General features: G+C 51.2%; 1 protein-coding gene across 6 annotated transcripts in view; it reads left to right on the forward strand.

Annotated features, from left to right (window-relative positions):
* Window positions 1-23807, forward strand: part of TASOR2 (transcription activation suppressor family member 2) — a 50683-nt gene that overhangs the window by 15345 nt on the left and 11531 nt on the right. For 5 of the 6 annotated variants that reach the window (XM_051612019.1, XM_051612028.1, XM_051612041.1 and 2 more), the window contains exons 4-17: window positions 121-193; window positions 1542-1633; window positions 2576-2710; window positions 2824-2948; window positions 3060-3079; window positions 3187-3286; window positions 4012-4112; window positions 7346-7449; window positions 9160-9232; window positions 9351-9425; window positions 12940-13728; window positions 15782-16018; window positions 18888-19803; window positions 20865-21399. In XM_051612019.1, the coding sequence (XP_051467979.1) occupies window positions 121-193; window positions 1542-1633; window positions 2576-2710; window positions 2824-2948; window positions 3060-3079; window positions 3187-3286; window positions 4012-4112; window positions 7346-7449; window positions 9160-9232; window positions 9351-9425; window positions 12940-13728; window positions 15782-16018; window positions 18888-19803; window positions 20865-21399 (3375 nt within the window). The remainder of the gene's footprint in view (window positions 1-120; window positions 194-1541; window positions 1634-2575; window positions 2711-2823; window positions 2949-3059; window positions 3080-3186; window positions 3287-4011; window positions 4113-7345; window positions 7450-9159; window positions 9233-9350; window positions 9426-12939; window positions 13729-15781; window positions 16019-18887; window positions 19804-20864; window positions 21400-23807) is intronic. The other variant, XM_051612050.1, reaches the window with a different exon arrangement.

Here is a 23807-nt window from a genome sequence, read left to right on the forward strand (position 1 = left end):
GCTGTAACCACCTGTAATTACCTCGCAGCACGTTTGCCAACTGTCCTGCTACAGATTTCTGTAGCTTTGTCCCTTCTCTTTGAAAATAGATGGTAAAAGAGGCTGTCTCTTCTTTTGAAGGCAAAAGAGGTGTGTCAGACAGGTCTCCGTGTGAACAGCAGCTCCATTTCCACCCTTGGTGACCCAGCAAAAGGTAAGATTTCCAGTCAGAGGTCCAAGGAACCTCTTCACTCTTCCTTTGTTTAGAAACAAAAGCAGAAGCCCAGACAAACTCCTAGTACTGCCTTGATATTTACTGCAAAGATCCACACATCTGTGTTTCTTCCATGGGAAACTGCTTTTGTTTGAATCAAGCAAGCAGCAGTGTCCCCTTCTGTCCCCTCATCCAGAGGAAGGTGGGATCTTCCCCAGGGATTGTTATTGGCTCTTAATCTCTCCATTTTGGGGCTTTTTCTCCCTTGTTAATAACAACCTTTATCACCAAAGTGCCTTTCTGGCACCTCTCCCCAACAGTTTGCTCTTCAGAGTCCCATTTGCTGAGCTTTTTTTGCCAGCAATCTTGTTAATGACCAGAGCAGATCATGATGTGTTGAAGCCCTTTTCAGTCTGTGCTTGTTCCTTGCCCAAAGGTCTGGGAACCTCAAGCCCTGCAGTGCAGGACATGTTACTCCCAAGAAATCCTTCTGTCAGAAGCAGAACATCTCCCAGTGCTCATCCTGCAAGTCCTTGCAGGCCAGGACACCTAATTATTGAGCAGACAATGGCAGTGAATGTAAAACCCAAGCAAGAACTGGTTATTTATCTGGGTATGCATCTTAGTCCTGGTGGACTGAGATGAATATTATGGTGTGTCTCTTTTGTAGCTCTTCCCCTGCCCAGTCCCTCTTCCCCCTCCATGTACTTCTCTGAAGAGCCAACTCCCCCCAGTCCCCAGTAAATCCACATTTGATATGCCCTGAGCATAGAGAAGGGGTGGGAATAAGCCAAGTCAGAATGGGTGGAAGGTTCAAGTTGGGTCACTGAAGGGCAGGTAAGAGCCAAGGAAGGGGGCTGGGAGGGGTCTGTGCCAGGTCATGGGGCTGCTCTTGTACCCTTCCAGTGTGTTGCCCATGTTGCCTTTGGGTGACTCCAGATGGAGCAAAGTACCTGCTCCACTTGCAGTCTGACCTGGAAGCCCCTTCACCAGACCTTCCTGCAAGAGACAGACCCTCACTCAGCACTTTTTCATGTCATGTGGGCAAAACTGACCTTAACTGGGCTACTTCTCCCAGGAAAATCCCAGGCTAACTCCTTTCCTTGAGCTGACCCTGAATCATATCATGCTGTTCCATACCAGGAGTCCAAAAAAAAAGAAAAGGGAAAAAAATCAGAGTTTCACCTTTTTTCTGGCAGCAATTGCTGCTCTCCTTTGCAGCTCTGGCTCTGCAGGGAGTCCCAGTTCCTCAGGGAAGCTCCTTCTTCCAGGGATTTCTTTGGTTTTTTGGTAATCAACTTTACTTGACAGATGATTGACATTATCTGGCCTTGCTTTGTTTTCACAGGGGTTTATATTTCCAAGTATGCAGACTGTCTTCATCCAAGACCCTGGTATCATGGAAAATCAGGCTATATTGTCATTTGTAAGCTAATTAAGGTAAAATACAAGTGTTTGGGTATTTTTATGTGGAATGAGGCTGCTAGAGAGTGCAAGCAGTTCTGAAGGAGATGTGGGTGCCCAGAACTGTGATGGGATGTAAAATCGTCTCTGCTGAGAGCTCATTGGGGCATTTTTAATTACAGGAGCTGGCTCCTGCTCTCTGTAGGTGACAGAGAAAACACTCTGCTCCCTCTTGCTCTCCTGGGCAGCCCAGGTTGGTCTGACATCTTGAACTTGACTGAGTCAGGCCCTCAAGTTTGGAAAGACACAAATGCACACAGGCCCCTGATAGAGGTGGGGAGTGTGGGGCTGCCAGCAATGCTGTCTTTGGGGAAGAGAAGGATTCAGGGGTCTTTTAAAATCACAGAACTGTGTGGTTTGGGTTGGAAGGGACCTTAAAAATCATCTAGATCCAACCCCCCTGCATGGGCAGGGACACCTCCCACCATTCCAGGCTGCTCCAAGCCCCATCCAACCTGCCCTTCAACACTGCCAGGGATGGGGCAGCCACAGCTTCTCTGGGCAACCTGGGCCAGGCTCTCCCCACCCTCACAGCCCAGAATTTCTCCCTCACATCTCAGCTCCAGCTCCCTCTGCCAGCTGGAAACCCTTCCCCCTGCTCCCAGCCCTCCCTGCCCTTGTCCCAAGCCCCTCCCCAGCTTTCCTGGAGCCCCTTCAGGCACTGGAAGGTGCTCTCAGGTCTCCCTGGAGCCTTCTCTTCTCCAGGCTGAACACCCCAACTCTCCCAGCCTGTCTCCAGAGCAGAGCTGCTCCAGCCCTCCCATCATCTCTGTGGCCTCCTCTGGCCTCTCTCCACCAGCTCCATGTCCTTCTTGTGCTGGGGACTCTGAAACTGGGCTTCAGGGAAGGTCTCAAAATAAGTTTCTGCAAACAACCGTGTGTTTATTTTTTGTTTCTGGGCTACATTTTCTGGCATAGGGGAAGGTCAAGGTGGTATCTGAGAACTACACAACCAGCTATACCTGCCCCTCTCCCGGCTACGACTGCCACATCGCCCTGAGCAGAACTGCACCATCCAACACCAGCCACTTCCAGGCCTTTGAGCAGAGCCAGGTATGGGGTTTGCAGTGGGTCTGGGCTGGCCTGCAGGCTGCAGGGCAGCACGGGGCTGGCCCAGGTGCCTGGTTCGTTCCTCACCTCGGTTGTTTTCATCCCTCTTTTCCCAGTATTACGTGTACGAGGTGTCGGGAGGCAGCGCTGCCCAGCGGCCCCGCCAGGTCTGCCCCTACATGGTCATTGCCTGCCAGTACAGGGAGCCCAAGGAGATGCCTGTCTTGGCCCTAGAGAGCCTGTAAGCAACTTGCTGTCATTCCAAAGCACCCAGTCACTTTTGTAAGCTGTCTTTCCATTTCCCATTGCTAAATATTCCTCTTTTTCTCCCCTTTTTTTTTTTCTTCCCTAGACCTGAGCTTAATCACAAAGGTAGGAGCATCTGGTGTTTGGGGTTTCTTTTTAATAAATGTCCTTTTCTCTGTTTGCCCTCCTTCTCTCTTGTGCTTTCTCTGAGCTGTTCTCCCTTCTGCCTGTAGCACTGTACTGTCCATGGAGGGGACAGCTCTCCATCCAGGGCCAGCTCCTGTGCAACATTGCCCTCAGGACCCCGTACAGCTCCACGATTCCAGCCCAGCTGTAAGTTGCCCCTTTCTTTTTTACTTCCTGTGCAGTTGGTGGAGGGGGAAGCTTTACACTTCTGGGTGTCTTTGTGCCAGTGAAAGCCAGTTTTGTCTCTTCTGCCCCTTCCCTTTGTTCATCAACCCCTTTTTCCATCTGTACCAACCTACCACCTGCACTGATGGGGTGATCACCAGCGTCAGAGGAGTCGTGCAGCCAGTGGTGCAGTGTCACAGCAACAGCTGGATGAGGACATGAGATCAGGCCCTGACCTGTGGCTGGAAGTGGCTGTACTTTGTAGTTTCTTTTTAGCTGCTTTGGGATGCTTATCCTAAATAATTTATTCCTCCTTGGGATTTTTCTTCTTGTGAGAAGTGGTGTTTCCTGGTGGTGCAGGTACCATCAGCCAGTTGTGTTTACAGGTCAGCCCGATGGCAAATAAAGTTTTGAGGTAATTAGCATTCAAAAAAGAGATATTTAACATTTGCAGTATTCAGGAGACAACCAACAGGCAGCAGTTTGAAACAGCCAGTGAGTGACACAGCCACCAGTATCAGTGTTTGGAGGTGTTAACAAACAGGATCCTCAAATCAACCAAGTGCTAAGTGAGCTGCACCTTCCCCTGCCTTCTCCAGAGCTTTCCCTGGTTTCACAGTGACAGGGCAACCAGGACTCTTTGCTGTTCTTCATCCTGAGAGCCTTTCATGCTTGTGATCTCACCATCTGCTGCTTTATCCCCACAGGCCTACCAACCTGGACCTCAACCATGTCATGGGTTTGTCTGACTTGAAGAAAAAGCTCCCAGAAGCTGCATTTGGGAAAAGAAATTACATTGAGAATGAAGGTGAGTGCAAAACCCATCTGCTTGTGCTTGTGGGATGTGCCACAGGTGGAAGAGCTCAGGTCCACGTAGAGCTGGGTCTTGCCTTGAAGGGTGGCTGATTGCAGATAAGCAAGGAATCATTCTCATCCAGCAGTTTGGGTTGGAAGGGATCATGAAGATCATCTAGTCCCACCCCTGCCATGGGCAGGGACACCTCCCACCAGCCCAGGCTGCTCCAAGCCCCATCCAACCTGCCCTTCAACACTGCCAGAGATGGGGCAGCCACAGCTTCCCTGGGCAACCTGGGCCAGGCTCTCCCCACCCTCACAGCCCAGAACTTCCCCCTAATATTTAATCTCAATCTAACAAAGGAAAAATGTCAAGGCAGCACAGGGATGTTTTCCTGTCCACAGTTCATATGGTTTCCTGGTGTGATCTAATCCTCTTCCCAAAGCAGCCCTTAAATCGGCCTGTTTCTGGGACAGGACCAAGTGGGAGACCCTGTTTTGGGACCTGGGCTCCCATCTTGGAGTGTTGGATGGAGCTTGGAGAGACCTGGTCAAGTGGGAGGTGTCCCATGCAGGGTGGTTGGAGCTAGATGACCTTGAAAGTCTCTTCCAACCCAAATCATTCCATGATTCTGTGGGAAGCTGCACATGGAGAGCTCTGGATGTGATTTGCAAAAGCTCCAGGTGCATTTCCATGTCATCTTCATCAACGACCTGGATGAGGGCACAGAATGTACCCTCAGCAGGTTTGCTGATGACACCAAGCTGGGAGGAGTGGCTGACACACCAGAGGGCTGTGCTGCCATTCAGAGAGACTTGGACAGGCTGGAGACTTGGGCGGGGAAAAACCTGATGAGGTTTAACAAGGGCAAGTGTAGAGTTTTGCATTTGGGGAAGAAAAATGCCATGCACCAGTACAGGTTGGGGGCTGACCTGCTGGAGAGCAGTGTAGGTGAAAGGGACCTGGGGGTCATGGTAGACAGGAGGATGACCATGAGCCAGCAGTGTGCCCTTGTGGCTAAGAAGGCCAATGGCATCCTGGGGTGTATTAGAAAGGGTGTGGTTAGTAGGTCAAGAGAGGTTCTCCTCCCCCTCTATTCTGCATTGGTGAGGCCACATCTGGAATATTGTGTCCAGTTCTGGGCCCCACAGTTCAAGAAGGACAGGGAAGTGCTTGAAAGAGTCCAGCGCAGAGCCACAAGGATGATTAAGGGAGTGGAACATCTCCCTTATGAGGAAAGGCTGAGGGAGCTGGGTCTCTTTAGTTTGGAGAAAAGGAGACTGAGGGGGGACCTCATCAATGTTTACAAATATGTAAAGGGTGAGTGTCAAGGCGATGGAGTTAAGCTTTTTTCAGTGAAGACCAGTGATAGGACAAGGAGTAATGGATACAAGTTGGAGCATAGGAGGTTTAAGATGAATATCAGGAAAAATTTTTTTACTGTAAGAGTGACAGAGCACTGGAACAGGCTGCCCAGAGAGGTTGTGGAGTCTCCTTCGCTGGAGACATTCAAACCCGCCTGGACGCCTTCCATGTGATGTACTCTAGGTGACCCTGCTCTGGCAGGGGGGTTGGACTAGATGATCTTTCGAGGTCCCTTCCAACCCCTAGGATTCTATGATTCTATGATTCTATGATCTTCATCAACGACCTGGATGAGGCACAGAATGTACCCTCAGCAGGTTTGCTGATGACACCAAGCTGGGAGGAGTGGCTGACACACCAGAGGGCTGTGCTGCCATTCAGAGAGACTTGGACAGGCTGGAGACTTGGGCGGGGAAAAACCTGATGAGGTTTAACAAGGGCAAGTGTAGAGTTTTGCATTTGGGGAAGAAAAATGCCATGCACCAGTACAGGTTGGGGGCTGACCTGCTGGAGAGCAGTGTAGGTGAAAGGGACCTGGGGGTCATGGTAGACAGGAGGATGACCATGAGCCAGCAGTGTGCCCTTGTGGCTAAGAAGGCCAATGGCATCCTGGGGTGTATTAGAAAGGGTGTGGTTAGTAGGTCAAGAGAGGTTCTCCTCCCCCTCTATTCTGCATTGGTGAGGCCACATCTGGAATATTGTGTCCAGTTCTGGGCCCCACAGTTCAAGAAGGACAGGGAAGTGCTTGAAAGAGTCCAGCGCAGAGCCACAAGGATGATTAAGGGAGTGGAACATCTCCCTTATGAGGAAAGGCTGAGGGAGCTGGGTCTCTTTAGTTTGGAGAAAAGGAGACTGAGGGGGGACCTCATCAATGTTTACAAATATGTAAAGGGGTGAGTGTCAAGGCGATGGAGTTAAGCTTTTTTCAGTGAAGACCAGTGATAGGACAAGGAGTAATGGATACAAGTTGGAGCATAGGAGGTTTAAGATGAATATCAGGAAAAATTTTTTTACTGTAAGAGTGACAGAGCACTGGAACAGGCTGCCCAGAGAGGTTGTGGAGTCTCCTTCGCTGGAGACATTCAAAACCCGCCTGGACGCCTTCCTGTGTGATGTACTCTAGGTGACCCTGCTCTGGCAGGGGGGTTGGACTAGATGATCTTTCGAGGTCCCTTCCAACCCCTAGGATTCTATGATTCTATGATTCTATGATCTTGCACCAAAAGAAGTGTCAGGTGGTGCAATGTTGCCTCTCCCACCTGTGTGTCAGCTCTGCTGAGCCATTCTGGGGCTGCCATCCAGCCTGGTGTGGGGGTTAGCACTCAGCTCATGGTGCAGATGGACACAGGACTGGGGCAGGGGAGGAGGCAGGAGAATTTAAGGAAGCCACAGCAACACTTGATGAGCTGCTGTGGAGCTACAGTCCTCAGCTCAGCTGGTGAAAGAGGAAATTCTTGAAACAGAAGAATTTTTCTGAGAAACTCAGAGGGTCAGTCTGAGTCTGCCTTTCTTTCATTCCTCTGGGGATCAGAGTGTGGAATAAGGCTGCTCCATAGGAGGGGAGAAGATGGCATGTTAGAATGAGGAGTTTCCCTCAGAGAGGCTCCCTGTCCCTGTTGAAGCCCACAGCCCTGGTTCAGTTTGTGAGCTGCAGGGATAAGATGGGAAACATCCCCTGTGAGCCACAGGCTGAAGAGGAAACTCACTGTGATAAAAATGCATTAACCAGCCTAGGAAATCTTGATAAGGTTATTTTTTTCAACTCAGTGCTTCCACCAAATTGCACACCCATCTTCCTGGTACAAGGGACTTATTTGTGCAGAGTTCCTGCAAGAAACACTGTATTTCAGCATCAAACTCTCTCTCTTTTTTGTCCACAGTCTGTTTTCAGGGTGTTTACTTCAGTCTGTATGAAGTAGAAATATTAAGTAAGGATCAATACAAAATGGATCAGTTAGTTGAAAGTCTGAAGGAAAAGGACTTGGTAAGTAGTTTAAAACATTGTCATCTGGGGGAAAAAATGTGGCCTTTTAAATGATCTCTTGATCATTTCAGTAATATTATTCACAGATTCTGAACTAATGCAAAATTGCATTAATTCTTCTGCTTTGAGTACTGTTTTTCCTGCTTTGTTATTCTCATTGTTCAGTCTTTCTGTGTATAAACTGCTCACTGAAGATTACCCACTGTGAGCTTAGAACTGATTTCTAGGGTGAGTGTGCCCTGCTGAGCAGAAAGTATTAATTCAGGCAAACCTCTTCTTTGGCTGTTGTGCCAGATTAGATGATTTTATGATCTTTATTAATGATCTTCCCCCTTGAATGGCAAGCAGGGTGGTGGACAAGAACTGCAAGGGAAAATTACATCCTGAAAAAGCAGAAGGAAAATGCTGCCAAAATGATAATTTCTAAGCAAAAGGCATCAATTGTCATGTCCCTCATGACTGGAAAATAGTCCCCCCTCAGCTAGATCCTCACAGTTTATGCTGCTGTGAAACCTCCTGGGCTTCTGAGAGGTCTTAAGATGTTGAGATTTATCCTTTTTTTTTTTTTTTTTTTAATGAGGAATTTCCCTTGTGATATGTTATCTGATAAGGTTTTTTTTTCCCCAGCATAGCAGGGTCTTTCTTCTTCCCCATGTGATGGTCACGTCTCCCTGTGACTCCAAGGGATGAACCTCACCCCTGTGGAGCACAGCACCTGCATCCCTGCTGGGGTTTGGGGCTGGGGGTGGGTTTGGCTTTGCTGCTGCTGGTTGCTCTCTCACCTCTGATGCTCCCAGGGTTGTAAATTCAGGGATGCAAACTCCTGGCTGCCTGGGCAGGTCCTCCCCTCCCTCCCAGTTGGCAGCAGCCCATGAACTGAAGTAGTTCATCTCCAAAGTCATTCTGTTGTCCTGGAGAAATGAGGCTGTGGGAGCACTGGTCCAACCCTCTTGTTATGTCTGAATGTATTGAATGGGGTCAGTGAAGTTTCACAGAGCCTTAGAACCCCCCGGGGGTTACTCAGTGTTCCTGGGAGTTTCCTGAAAAGTTGTGTCTGCCTGGAAGAAAGAGATCCAAAATGAGTGTCCCCATGGAGGGAGAGGCAGGCCAAGCCAAGCTCTGCCATGAGGCATCAAGCAACACCCAAACACACACAAGAAAAAGCCTCCATAGGTGCAGAGATCTTGTTAAGACATGCAGTCATCCAGCTTTGAGACAGAGTCTCTTAGACTCAGCAAGTGTTTTTCACGTGTTCGTTGATAGTGATGCTGCTGAAAAGCAAGTTGCATGGCCTGGACTTCAGTCAGGCTGGAACAGTCCTTTGTGTATTGTCAGATGTTGGTGTCCAGATTTGCTTCCCTTGCTGGGAAAACAACCTTCTACACTTGGACTACAGAAACCAATTCCTGGCTTAGATGCCCAGGGGCTTTTGAACTGAAGGGAGTAAAATTATTAACCTTGTTCCTTAATTACAGCCAGTTTGGCTAAGCAGGTTTATTTTTTAAGGAAGAGATGGGAGGAATTTGAGAGCTGAATGACACCAGTTGACCCGAGTGACATGGACCAAGCAGTGTCCTCCTGAACAGGGGTGGTGGTGTTGGCAGCACCTTCACTGGCAGTCAGTGCTTGTGGATAGTCCTGCTGAGCAATGCAAAGTGTGCTGAGGAGGAAAGGGAGTGGCTGCTCTAACTTTGCCTGTGTTTGGTGTAGGCAATCATCAAATATTTACAAGACCAAGGAGTCCTTATCCTCCTCACGTCCTCTGCCCTGGCACGAGATGATGGTAAGACATGGCTGCATAGAAACCAACATCTCTGCTTAAACATACTGCTCTGTTTTAGAGACAGAGGGAAGGGGAGGGCACCCTCAGCCTGAACAAAACCTGTTGCTTTCTTTCCTAGGGTTTGACCCCAAGGAGCCTGTCAGCCTCCTGGCCCTGTTCCTGTTCACCTCCTCCCGGTCGGTGTGCCTGAGAGGTAGGGAGATCCCCTTGGCTGGCTTCAGGTGCTGTGTTTTGGGTCTGGGGTCCTCACCAGGGGGTCCTCACAGACACATTTCTCTTGACCAGCTGATTAATCTGCTCAGAACCACCTACAGCTTTAGAACAAAGGGTGTTTAAGTAGAGAAGTCTCAACTCTCTAGCTGTGCTGCATTTTAAGCTGAGATACACCAGGTCCCCACGTCTCTCCCCTTCACTACCATCCTTGCCCCTTTGATGAGAGTGAAAAAGAATTACTTTTCTCCCTCTCAGTTGGTTTTCAGCAGCATCCACTCCCTGAACTGTCTTTTGTGTGTGCAAATGACTTACATTCCCAAAGGTGCCCTGGAGCCCAGCTGTCTTGTGTGACCTCTCAGCTGTGGGATCTGGCAACAGCAGAGCTGTGCTGACCAGTCAGGGCAGCAGTGTGGTGGGTGAGGGAGGCAGGGAGGTGGTGTTGGGCAGAGCTGCCACGTTTTGCTGTTATCCAAGGTGAGTCATGGCTCTGGGGCTTGGGAGGTGAATCCAGGCTGTTTGCAGCCCCAAAACTTGCAGCTTTTCCATGCAGGGCAAACACAGAGGCACTGAATAAAATAAAGATTGCACAGTTTGAACCTCCAGATTTTGGAATAAGAATGAGCTTCAGCTTCTGTTGGATTTGCCTCAGATTTCTTCTCTCCATCTGTTGGCTTTCTGCTGCACTGTCTCTGTGGAATTACTCACACTATCCTTTCCTCTTGTGAACATAAAGAAAGTGACTGCTCTGCCTCTCCTGGACAGCTTCATCCACACACCTCTCCCTGCATCCCCTCCAACCAGTAACATTTCCAGCCTCAGAACCCCAGGCCAACACAAACAGGGGCCTTCTCCTCTGCATAACTTCTGGCTTGCTTTTTGTTGAGTCACCTTAGGGACAAGCCAAGAGCCTGGCTGTGCCAGCACACGCTGGTATTTCAGCCCCACCTCTGTGTGAGGGATGGTTGGCATTGCCCACAGAGCTTCCCAGGATGTGCCCATCTCCCCTCCCTGGAAGAAACAGTCAGCAGAGGAACCCACAGGACCTACCAGCCCATCTGAGCATGGTTTGCTTTGGCTTTTTTTGGCTTCTAGCTTCCAGCTAGAAGCTTTCTCCTTCAGGATCCACACTCAAAGTGGGCTTGTAAGTGGGGTGAAGGCTTGGCAGTGTGGGGTGTGAATGTCTCTGGTGCCTGAATTCAGTCAGCCTCACTCTAAGGACGTGCTGCTGGTGGGTGTGGTGGTGTGGCAAGTTTTCCAGCTTCTTTTCTAGGTGTAGGAGAGAGATGGGCTCCTCCAGAAGGAGACTGAGGATCCCAAGTGCCAGGTGAAACCTGAGATCAGTAGGTTGTTACTGTCCTGCCTGAAGTTGGGTGAGGTGAAGGAGGATAACAAATAGAGACCAGTCTGGAGGTGGGAACTGGCCACCCAGACACTGAGATCCTGCTGACCTGCCCTGCAACAGGCAGAAAATACCCTCCAGAGGAAAGGAATCCAGTCTTGAGAGACTGACTGTGAGCACTCTGCCCTGGGGGAGAGAGAGGGACACAGTGCAAGGAGGTCTTTACCTTGAGGAGGATTATTGTGGAAGGAGGTGGTGGAGACAGGAGACCGGGTGTAAGGAGCATCCCAGATGTGCAAGCAGCTGGTTGGTTAGGAAGGTCTGGGGCTGTAGCAGATGTTGCTTGTGGCTTGTGTTGATGCTAAAGAGGAGGCAAAGCCTGGGCAGCTGGGGAGCAGCTGGAGGGCAGTGCAGAGAGGCAGGGGGAGAGGGTAAATTGAGCTGATCTGTGTTGTTACGTGCCATGAACTGATGGCTTCCAGATGTTTTCCCTCTGGTGCCAGCAGGGCTCCTGCACATGCTCTCTCATTCCACCTACACCAGTGACCTTACCCCAGCCAGCCCTGCCTGTCCCCAGGGTCCCAGGTCTCTTCTCCCTGGGATTAGAAACCCTTTTTTGCTTCAGGGCTTCTCCTTTCTCTGAAGATAAGCAGAGCTGTGCAGGGATTTGGGGCTGGAAAGGGACAGTCACCCACAACGACAGGAGTGCCAGGGAGATGCCCAGAGAAAAGGAGAGTGAAGGAATGAACTTGAAGTCACTCAACTCGGACTCAGAGCATGAATAATGTTTCCCATTTTGAAACAAGCAGCCTCTGAAGCTGTTCCCTTCCTGTCCAGGCAGCTGTTGGGAGGAATGTAGGGCAGGGTAACCAGCCTGCTGTGCAGACGTGCCCCAGCAGTGGAAGCAGGAGCTGGGAACCACCTCACAGGGACTCCTGGGCTTGCCAGTAACAAGGACCAGCACTGCCAGTGCAAGGCAGGACCAAGAGGGGGAAGAGAATCATGCATCTGGGAGGGGAAGAGAAACTCCTTTGCCTTGCTGGGAAGGGATGTGACAGGGAGGGGCACTGGGGTTGTCAGCCTGGCTCTGCAGCCAAGAGAAATCTTGGAGTCAGATGAGAACGTGCTGAGCCTGCAGGTGCCCAGAGCCAAGATCAGACTGTGGGGCTGCAGAGGATGAAGCTGGATACATCTGACTTGTGTGCAAAGGGAGATCCCCATATCCCACTGGCTCTCCAGGCATCTCCAGACGCCGAGGGGACCCTGCTGTGCCAGGCAGAGCCTTCTTCCATGGTGAGGGTGGGCACCCTCGAGCCTTGGGAGTCGTTCATGTCACAGAATCCCTGAATCCTTCTGCTTGGAAAAGACCTGTAAGATCATCGTGTCCAACCATTAAGAGGGCTCAACGTGGACCTGAACTTGGATGCTGCCATGTGGGGGCGTTAGTCCTGCTGAAATGAGAAACACCAGCTGTTCCCAGCAGGATCAGTCCTTCAGCTTTAGAGAATCACCCAGGGGGTTATGATCTTTCTTTATATGGTCCCCAGGTCTGCTTGGGGAAGTCTGTGTTCCCCACCCCACTCCAGAAGACCCGTGTGTCCACCCACACTGACAGCAGGCAGAGATGGAGCTGCTGGGAGTTGCATCTGAGCAGGGACAAAACCAGCACATCTGAGTGATGTTGAAAATGGTGGTAGTCTAAACACCCTGCATGGACAACCCTAAATTTAAACAGATTAAAAAATCAAAAACCAACCCAAAGAACAAAAAAAACACAACAACAAAACCCATGTCTTTTCAAATCTCTGCCTGTCCTAAATGTTGGATTTAGAGAGAATTGCTGGAGTGAAGGGGCTTAGACCACAAAGTGTGCAGTTTCACCCTGTAGCTTGCAGGAAAACAGGGCTAACTGGTACAAGAGCAGCCTTTCATCTTCCTTTAATCCCTTTTTGACTCCCACGTGCAATTCTTTTTTCCCTCCAGCAATTACAAGCATCCATCAAACCAGGACATGGCCCCTGGGGGTAGCTTTTTTGTAGGTTGGCTTCGGGGGCTTTTTCATAGCTTTCAATCTTCTCTGAGAAAATGTGGCAGGGAGGTGACTGGGGGACATGAATCCTTTTTTAATGTGAGTAAAATCCTGTTCCTTTCACAGTTGAGAAGCACGATCCAAAAGATGAAAGGGAAGAGAGTGACATCTCATTAAAAATAGCCTCAGTTTTGCCTGGACTTCACTATGCCTTACAGAAAGCCACCAGTTCTTCGTGGGGGGACACAGCTGGGACCAGTGTATGTATCAAACAGCACTTCCAGGAGTACACAAAGCTTCATCAAAATCCACAGCCCACCTCTGGCCAAGCCAACACAGTTCCCCTTTCTCCTCTCCTCTCACCAACCAAGGATGAATGTACTAATGACTTCCAAAAATGCTCCTTCTCCCAACTGCAACGTTACCTCTCTGACCCCAGCAGCTACACTCTGGAAATGTCAGCAGCCTTAGAATGTTTGAGTGGTGCTGTTCAGTCTCTTTGCTGCAATCCAGAGGCTGGTTGTAAGGTGGACTTCTCTCCAGCTGTGCCACCAGACCCTTCTCCTCCCAACACAGCAGAGGAAACACAAGTCAAAAGTGAAAACCCAAAGCCCACAGTGGGGCTGAACCAGAGGGGTGAAGGGCCCACAAAAGACACCAACTTGTCCAGCAAGCTATGGGTGCAGCAGAGCAGGAGGAAATCCAGTCGAGCTGTTGTCACCAGCACCAGGAAGAAATGGTCACCCCTGAAGATGCAGGTGCATCCTGTGGGGGACAGCAGCAGGAACAGGAAAGGAACCAAGAAGAAAATCAACATTTCTTTCTCTTTTCCCAAAAAACCAGGGATCATGGCCACTTCCAATGAGCCCATGCTTAAATTAGCCAATTTGCAGTTTCCACACAGAAGGAAAAGAGGTAAGTGCTACATAAATGGGACTGAATTCCTCCTCCTCTGGGCTATCCAGCCAGGATACTAAGGGTTCTCTAGAGGCCATGTCCCCTTGTTCCCTTCCTGGGTTCCCAGAGCAACCAGACACCTCGTGAGAGCATCCAAATAGGTCTGTGGGGATGTCTCCACAGTTTCTCATTCCACCTGGGAAGGAGGCCAGGGTTATATGACAAGGGATTTGAATGAAGGTGCCTGAAATGTGGTCCACTGGTCCGTTCTGTTGCCTTCCTTTGCTTTTGAGTGACTGTGCACAGGGACATCAGCCAGGTCATGGTTATTGCATCCCATGTCCATGGCATGTTGATGGCTCAGGCAAGGAGCAGTTGCCAAAGCTGTGGTCATTACAGGCTGCCTAGATAACCAGCTACCCTACGTGGTCACCTTGTGACTCCCTGAGAGTCAAGTTTCCTGCTGTGGCCTTGAGGAAACAAAAAGTGTGAGATTGATCACACCCAACTTACCCTTCTGAAGCTGGTACGTGGCCTGAGCTGCTCACTTGAGGTGCCTCAGTGGCATAAATTGTCCTCTGAAGGCTCCTGTCTCACTGCTGAGGACAGGGTAAGCCTTTTGAGCCAGCCTGAGCCTCCCCCTGATTTGTTAGAGACACTGGGTGTCTGCCCACTTTGGGCTGGAGTCAGCTCCACTTCACATGGGGCACCTCAGGCCTGAGTGATGTTGCTCTGGGTGGATCTGGGAGAGGTTCTTGCATGCCTCTTGGAGAGGTGAGTAAGTATCCTCAGGGCACAAGTGTGCCAGGCAGACATCAGAGTGACTTATCCCCACCTAAACTAGGTCAGGAAAGCAGGCCTTTAATAAGCTTAACAAGTGATGGTTAATCTATATAACTCCTTAATGATAATTTGTAAGATCAGATACATAAGTCATTGAAGACTACTCTGCTGCTGTCAATCACTTCTAGAGCAGTCCTTCCACATTTCTTAACTGGATATTTTGCAATATCCAGGATGGCTCCATGTCCAGAGGGAGATCAGTGACAAGTGGTGTCCCTCAGGGGTCTGTCTTGGGGCCAGTAATGTTTAATATCTTCACCAGTGACATAGACAGGGGGGTTGAGTGCACCCTCAGCAGGGTTGCTGTTGACACCAGGTTGAGTGGTGGAGTTGACATGCCTGAGGGATGAGATGGCATTCCAGAGGGACCTGGACAAGCTGGAAGAGTGGGCCTGTGTGAACCCCAGGAGGTTCAACAAGGCCAAGTGCAAGGTCCTGCACCTGGGTCAGGACAGTCTCCAGTATCAACACAGGCTGGTGGACAAAGGGATTGAGAGCAGCCCTGAGAAGAAAGACTTCAGGGTGCTCATGGATGAGAAGCTGGACATGAGCTGACAGTGTGTGCTGGAGCCCAGAAACCAACCCTATCCTGGGCTGTGACCAGCAGGGCCAGGGAGGGGATTGTCCCCTCTGCTGAGACCCCCCTGCAGGGCTGGGGCCACCTCTGGGGTCCCCAACACAGGAAGGACATGGAGCTGTTGGAGAGAGGCCAGAGGAGGCTCCGGAGATGATGGGAGGGCTGGAGCAGCTCTGCTCTGGAGCCAGGCTGGGAGAGTTGGGGTGTTCAGCCTGGAGAAGAGAAGGCTTCAGGGAGACCTTACTGTCACCTTTCAATGCTTAAAGCAAGCCTCTAAGAAAGATGGGACACATTTTGTAGTAGGACTGTAGCAATAGGACAAGGGGTGATGGTTTTAAATAAAAAAGAGGAGATTTGAACTAGACATTAGGAAGAAATTCTGGGCTGTGAGGGTGGGGAGAGCCTGGCCCAGGTTGCCCAGGGAAGCTGTGGCTGCCCCATCCCTGGCAGTGCTGAAGGGCAGGTTGGATGGGGCTTGGAGCAGCCTGGAATGGTGGGAGGTGTCTCTGCCCATGCAGGGGGGTTGGAACTAGGTGATCTTTTAGATCCCTTCCAACCCAAACCATTCCATGATTCTATGATTCAGTTACTCCTTTTTAACCTGAATGTGTCTCAAACCAAAGCAAACACCCTCCCTTTTCCTTGTCCCAGGTGCAGAGGTCCTGTCTGCAGAATTTGTGCACAAAACCCAGTCTGATCCTGTCCAGAAGGAAACCTCAGCTCCTGGTGATCCTGGCTTGGAAACAAAGAGACTAAAGATATTGAAGAACCCAGACATGAAAAAGGTTCCTGTTGCTGAGCCCCTCATGAAGCCAGTGAAAAGTAAGATGCTCCAGAGTGTGGCTAACAGTTCATCAAACCCTCAACCCAAAAAGCAAGCAGAAAGTGGTAAGAGCTCTGTTCCCTGTGCAAATATTGACTTTAAAAGCTGAGCCATCAAACATCACAGTCAGGTCATGACCAGGTGGTGGTAACAGCACATTCAGCAGCAACCAAAGGGCCTTGAGACATTGAGTGCTGAGGATCTGGGTTGGGATCTACAGGCTCCCAGTTACATGCCTGTGGGGTAAAACATGAAGGTGACTGAAAATCACCATTAGGGGATGTACAAACCAAACTGGCTCTCATAGAATCATTTGGGTTGGAGAAGACCTCTATGGTCATCAAGTCCAACTGTCAACCCAAGCCCACCACATCCACTAAACCATGTCCCCAAGTGCCCTGTCTTTTAAACACCTCCAGGGATGGTGACTCCACCAGCTCCCTGGGCAGCCTGTTCCAGTGCTTGACCACTCTTCAGTGAAGAAATTTTTCCTAATATCCAATCTAAATCTTCACTTCTGAGTCCTTTTCCTAAGGCCTCAGTTTGCATCCTTTGGAAACCAACTGCTGGGATAGCTGAAAATCCTTGATTTTTAACTGCTCTGAAGTCACTCATGGACAGAATGTGAGTCTGCTGGTAGCCAGGGTCTGCCTTGATTTTTTTTTTAGTTGTAAATCTGGTTGTTTTTACAGGAGTCAAATTGTTGCAGGCTTTGCAGACAGGCTGGAGCAGATTTAAGAGGCAACCCCTCAAGTGTAGTGTCTGCAGGGGCTGGCAGGGAGTCTACTCTGAACCCAAGAGCCAGTGTTAATAGTGCCAAAATAAATGGTGCAATGGGAGAGTCATTTGCTCTTTAGTGTGTCATTTTTCCTCACACTCACCCTTTGATGTCCATTTCTGGATCTGTTTCTAGTCGTTCTTTTTCCCCCTCTTCCTGGGGAAGACAGGTTTGAAGGCTGATTTGGCCACCTCAGCTCAGTTTCTCTCTTTTCCTTGATCTTTCCTTGTTCCTGAAATGGGGCATTTTTTGTCAGCATGCATGTATCCAAAGCCACCCCTTTGTTGCCCTTGTCACATGGGGGTTCCCATAGCAGATCCACCAGTGCTCTCACACAGGCAAGGTGTCAGATGTGTCCTGCTGAATGCCAGGAGCTGCCAAAAATGCAAAATAAAGAGTGTTTAGCATTAAGAAATACTCAATTTATACCTCTCACGACAGAGTGCTCCAAGAAATTAAACGTAACACGTAAGGACTTCAGCACAGATGTGATTTAATAAGGTTTTACTTGAATTTTGGTGCTGGTTTTTAGTAGCAGGGTAATGTTTAATGACATCATACTGGTTTTATGAACGTGGGCCACAGTGAGGGGCAGTTTTAATGCTGAAAACTAAATGAACAGTTATTTATTGTGCTCTGGCTGCCTTTGGGAGCCCCCAGGTGGCCTCCAAGTTCCAGCTCAAGGGCAGGTTTTGCTCTTGAAAGGATGTGCAGGGGGAAGCAGGAGGGCAGGGTGGCTTTTCTCTGTGTTTTACAAGGGGTTTCTTTTCTTGTAGCTGTGGATGATTGAAAGCACAATGCAGGGGTTACCTGAGAACACTGCAAATAACTCAATCTAGAAGAAAAATTAAAGCGAAATCAAAAGGATTAAAGAAACACCTAAAATATCTCAGCTTGTATCTATGTGGCCAGACTGCTCTGGGCACAGAGGCCAAAGGTGATTGTGTTCAGTCTGGATCCTGTGCCTTTTATTGCTGAGAATAAATCCCATTCCTGAAGTCACTTCAATCCCAACTCTGGAGCCTTTGGTAGCAGCTGTGGAGGTGGCTTTGGAGCATGAAATGTTGGGTTTTAAATGTGTGAATTCCATGTTGGAGAAACACCTTTTTTCTGCCAAACTGGAAGCCTGCTTTGACCCCCCCCTTCTCAGGGCAAGTTGTGTGGCCTTCATTTTTTTTTTTCTGGTCATAGTTTGGGCCTAACCAACAACACAGAACCAGCCAGTTGGCATCTCGCTCACATCCCCACGCTTCCCCAGCTGGGGGCCGAGGAGGACAAAAGCTGATGAGAAGCTGGTGGGTCAAGAAAAAAAGCAGGAGGGTCCACTCACCAGTTACAGTCACAGGCAAAACAATCTCAACTTGGGGAAAAAATATCCATTTCATTTGTCACTAATCAGATGCACACGGGACGAAGACAAGACAAATAAGTACTTGATCTCACCCCTCTCTTCCTCCTGGGCCCAAATCTCTTTGTTCCTGGTTTCTCTCCCTCTTTCCCCCCTGGGCACAGGGGGATGGGGTTTAGAGTCACTGCACAGGCTGATGGTTCCTGCTGCTCCTTCCTCCTCAGGAAGAAGGATTCCTTACAGTCCTGTCCTGCTTCCCCACGGGGTCCTTCCCATGGCAAGAGTCCTTCGTGAACCTCTCCTTCCTGAGTCCTTCCCATCAGGTGCATTCCCTCAGGAGCTGCTCCAGCTTGAGCTTCTCAGAGTCATGGGCTGCTTCAGGGACAGTCATCTCTCCTGACCCGGGGTCCTCCATGGCTGCAGGTCCACATCTGCCCCACCTGTGCTCCTTCAGGGGATGCTCCACCCTGCATGAGTTTCCCTGCTCACCACGGGCTGCAGGGGAACTTCTGCTCGGGCACCTCCACCCTCTCCTTCACCGACTTCTTTGGTGTCTCTCTGCTCTTCCCCTCCCCCTCTGCTCTCAGGTCTCACATCAGTCCCTTCATATGTTAATTGGCAGAGGCACATCCCTTGTCTTCTCTAATGGCTCTAGAGGTGTGGCTGCACAGACTTTGGAGCTGGAGGAGCTTTCAACAGCTTCTTACAGGGCCCCTCCCCCTCTACCAAGCCTTCCCCACAAGCTAAACCAGCACAGTTCTCTGGCTTTATCCTTTTTTTTTTTTTTTTTTTTCCTTTCTCCACACAGAGTGGAAGGAGCCATTCCCCACCCTCCCGAGTGAAGTTTCCTCCCAGCACCAGGCAGCAGATCCCCAGACCTGTGAGGTGTGCCCAGGCGAGGTTGCCGACCTTGGATTCGACGTGAAGGGGAACGACTACGAATCCCACGCCCTGAACTTGCTGGCTGACCTGGCTCTGGGTTCTTGTATTCCTTCCTTTATCCCCACGGACACTGGGGTGTCCTGCAGCCACTCCAGCGACTCTGCAAAGGAGCAGCAGAGTCACCGCCAGACCAGGACCTTCTGTGCCGCTTCCGACCACGAATACCACAGGATGAACAAGCTTCCCAAGGGAGCCACCTCTCCGAGCAAAGCATCGACCAACCAGAAGCTTCCTCCTGCTGAAAAAACAGACTCAGATGACTTGGCTCCTACTCCCAGGGAGAAAAGCCCTGGGATTTTCAGCGGGAAGAACACCTTGAGCCCCAGCCCTGCGAAACCCCACGTGTTGCCTCCAGGAGAGACTCAAGAAGCTGCCGAGGTGAACAAGCACTCCTTCATTTCTGCCGAGCACTCCTACGCCTCCCAGATGCCTGAGCACTCCAAGAAGCACTTGTATCCCAGAGGTGCCCCCTACCCTGGACCAGCACCCTCCAGAAACGACACAAGGAACACCAGAGCAGGACCCTTGGTTGGGAAAGTCCTGCCTTTCCGCCACCAGCAGAACATCCCCCCCCACCAACAGCCCCTGGGGGCCCTGATGAGGCACAGGAGCAGCCTGCTCTCCTCCAGGCTGAAGGAGGACTTCACCAAGTCCCACAGGGTCAACGTGTGTGGTGAGTCCCTGAAGGTGACCTGCCACTGGGAGGGAGAGTACCTCTTCAACCTGGACAGCAGGTACACCAACGATGCCCTGGAGAAAACCATCATCCGCGCCCTGCACGGGTAAGTCAGGCTGGAGGGACATCTGCTGGGGACATCTCCTGCTGGAGTGCTTTAGGAAAGGGCTTTCTCGACTCCTTCTTGCTTTGCTTTGCATGGTAGTTGCCTTTGTCCTCATCCTCAGTTGCACAGTTTTGCTGTGTTAAAGCTGATGGGTCCTTGCAGAGAGGGAGTTGGGGGTGTTGGGTGAGGAGAAGCTCAACAGGAGCCAGCACCGTGTGCTGGAGCCCAGAAACCACCCTGTGTGTCCTGGGCTGTCACCAGCAGGGTGACCAGCAGGGCCAGGGAGGGGATTGTCCCCTCTGCTCTGCTCTGCTGAGACCCCCTGCAGGGCTGGGGCCACCTCTGGGGTCCCCAACACCAGAAGGACACGGAGCTGTTGGAGAGAGGCCAGAGGAGGCCCCAGAGATGATGGCAGGGCTGGAGCAGCTCTGCTCTGGAGCCAGGCTGGGAGAGTTGGGGTGTTCAGCCTGGAGAAGAGAAGGCTCCAGGGAGACCTGAGAGCACCTTCCAGTGCCTGAAGGGGCTCCAGGAAAGCTGGGGAGGGGCTTAGGACAAGGGCAGGGAGGGATGGGAGCAGGGGGAAGGGTTTCCAGCTGGCAGAGGGAGCTGGAGCTGAGATGTGAGGGAGAAATTCTGGGCTGTGAGGGTGGGGAGAGCCTGGCCCAGGTTGCCCAGGGAAGCTGTGGCTGCCCCATCCCTGGCAGTGCTGAAGGGCAGGTTGGATGGGGCTTGGAGCAGCCTGGGCTGGTGGGAGGTGTCCCTGCCCATGCAGGGGTTGGATCTAGATGATCTTTAAGATTCCTTCCAACCCAAATCATCCTGTGATTCCCACAGCTCTGCAGCTAGAATTGTTACCAGACCCATGAACCCAAGTCCTCCTTTGCAGCCCTGGTTTTCTGTTTTTTTCCCCAAGCTGGAAGCTGCACCACATGAGCTGTGGGCATCTGCAGTCCCCTGCTTTGGGACTTGCCACCCTGGGGAACCAGGAGGTGAGTTACCTTGTGCTAGTCACCCAGAGGGAGAATGAAGACATTTCAGGCTGTGTTTCCTTCTCCTTCCAGGCCCTGGGACCCTGATCTGCCTGACGACGTGGAAGAGATGAAGCTGATCCTTCATATGTGGGTGGCCCTGTTCTACAGCAAACCCAGCAAACTCCTGAGCAGCACGAGGAAGGTGGTGGAGCACAGCAACCCCGAGAAGTACGTCTCCATAAACACCACTGGGGACTGTCTTGAGCTGAGTGATGATGGTGAGGACTGGTTTGGGTTGGAGACATGTCCTGCAGACTCCCGGTCAGACCCTGACCAGACTCCCAGCAGCTCTCTGGATCACAGCACTCGTTCTCAGGGACCTCTCCACCCAGAGGAGAGCCCTGCAGACTCTCAGACTGATGCTGATGGGACTCCTGGTGTTGTTGATAGCACCGTATCATCTTCTTCAGGGGAGCTTCCTTGTGGAGAGGAGGAGCCTTCCTCCACAAGCTGTCCTGAGAGCCTTTCCCTCACTGAACATGCTGATGAGAGCCTGGCTGTGAGAGACAGGCAGCCTGTGGTCAGTCCTGGGGAACATGTGCATGATGTCTCAACCATCCTTGAGGTAAGATCTTCAGGTTTTCGGTGATACGAGTCTAGGAGGCAGATGATGAAATTTGTGTTTAAAATTGTGGAATGGTTTTGGTTGGAAGAGACCTTTCAGATCACCAAGTCCAACTGTTCCCCCAGCCCTGCCAAGTCCACCACTGCCCCATGTCCCTCAGCACCATCTCCAGGGCTTGGAAACGCCCCCAAGGATGGGGACTCCCCCCCTGCCCTGGGCAGCCTGGGCCAGGCCCTGACAACCCTTGCCAGGAAGGAATTGTTCCCCAGATCCAACCTCAACCTCCCCTGGCACAACTTGAGGCCGTTCCCTCTGGTCCTGTCGCTTGTTCCTGGGGAGCAGAGCCTGACCCCCCTGGCTCCAACCTCCTCTCAGGCAGCTGCAGAGCCAGCAGGTCTCCCCTCAGCCTCCTTTGCTGCAGGCTCAACACCCCCAGCTCCCTCAGCTGCTCCTCACAAGTTCTCCAGCCCCTTCTCCTTGAGCTCCAGCCCCTTCCCCAGCTCCGGGGCCCTTCCCTGGACACGCTCCAGCCCCTCCGTGTCCTTCTTGTCCTGAGGGGCCCAGCCCTGACCCCAGGATTCCAGGTGTCCCCTCCCCAGTGCCCAGCACAGGGGACCATCCCTGCCCTGCTCCTGCTGGCCACCCCAGTGCTGACACAAGCCAGGATGCTGGTGACCTCCTTGGCCCCCTGGGCACTCTCTGGCTCATCTCCAGCCCCTGGTGACCAAACCCCCAGGTCCTTTTCCACTGGGCACTTTCCAACTGCTCTTCCCCAAGCCTGGAGTGTTGCCTGGAGTTGTTGCTTATAGGAGTAGGATCTTATGAGGGGAGTGGAGTAGACATCCTTGTGCATTGTTTTAGAGCCAGGCAGTGGGTGTCCCTAAAGCAGGACAGAGAAATGAAGAAGATGGAAGGGCTGGAGCAGCTCTGCTCTGGAGACAGGCTGGGAGAGTTGGGGTGTTCAGCCTGGAGAAGAGAAGGCTCCAGGGAGACCTGAGAGCACCTTCCAGTGCCTGAAGGGGCTCCAGGAAAGCTGGGGAGGGACCTGGGTCAAGGGCAGGGAGGGATGGGATGAGGAGGAACGGGTTAAAACTGGGAGAGGGGAGATTTAGGTTGGACATCAGGAAAAAATTCTTCACCATAAGGGTAGGAAGGCACTCGCCCAGGTTGCCCAGGGACGTTGTGGAAGCCCCTTCCCTGGAGGTGTTCAAGGGCAGTTTGGATAAGGCTTGTGCAGCCTGGTCTGGTGGGAGGTGTCCCTGCTCATGGCAGGGAGGTTGGAACGTGATGATCTTGAAGGTCCCGTCCAACCTTCACCATTCTCTAATCTGTGCTGCACAGCATTTTGCTGCCCCAAGTGACTGCCACATGCTCCAGGTCACCATAAAGAAGAAGCTTTCAGGCCTCAGTCTGGTTTTGGAAATCCTCTTGGGCTGATCCCTGGGCCTCCCTGGGCTCTGGCCTGAGCTGTCTCTGTCCTCCTCGAAGGGGTCAGGGCCTGGACATGGAAGCTCTCTGAGATGAGGGCATCCCAAAGACCTGCAACCATTGCAGGGTCACTCTTAGCATCTCTTCCTGGTGTCAGCTGCAAACTGTGTGAGCTTGGACAAGATCTCAGACTTTCACTTGACTGAGGGAGGAGAGGAACCACAGACACCCCAGGCTGGGACTCAAAAAGCCAGCCTGTCTCCTGTGGGAAGCTGCAAGATCTTTGAGGTCCCTTCCCACTCTAACCATTCTGTGATTTGCCTGCCTGTGGTGACAGCAGCCCAGGTGTGACAAGGGGACATGACACAGCTTGTCCTCCCTGGTTTGGGAGAGCTGAGGTTGGCTGGTTTGCAGAGAGTTCTCCACACACAGGTGGCAGTGCCCTGCTTTCCAACATTTCTCTCTCCCAGCTGGTGAAGTCAGTTAATATTCCATTCTGGGCAGGGCTTTTTAAAATCAATTTCTCTGTCTTCTACAGTCTGCAGACAGTCAGGAGTAGAGGTGCTTGGATAAATATAAACCATGGGTGTCTGCTGACAGTTTTCAAGCCTGAATTCTTCCACTAAAAGAATCCCTTTTAAACTCTCACTCCCTCTGCCATAGGGTTGCAACTGTTTTGCACAGAGGAAAAAAACCCCAAACATCCCAGTGTTTTTCTCCCCCCCTGGATTTAGTTCTCTGGAGCAGGCAGAAATGTTTGGGGCAGAAAGGTGGGATCACTCTCCATAGGGTCCACGTAGCTTTGCTTGGACAGATAAACTCAGTTGAGAGAAGAGGATGCTGCTACATACACGACCTCTGGGCACTGGCTGGTGGCCCCTGCCTGGTTTGGCCTAATTTTTAAGCCATTTCAGGGTGTAAAGAAGGTAGAAAGTATCAAAACCTTTCCCTGGCTGGCTGTGGGGCTCTGTTTGCTGGCT

The sequence above is a fragment of the Apus apus genome, chromosome 1 (assembly GCF_020740795.1).
Source record: "Apus apus isolate bApuApu2 chromosome 1, bApuApu2.pri.cur, whole genome shotgun sequence".
NCBI lineage: Eukaryota > Metazoa > Chordata > Aves > Apodiformes > Apodidae > Apus > Apus apus.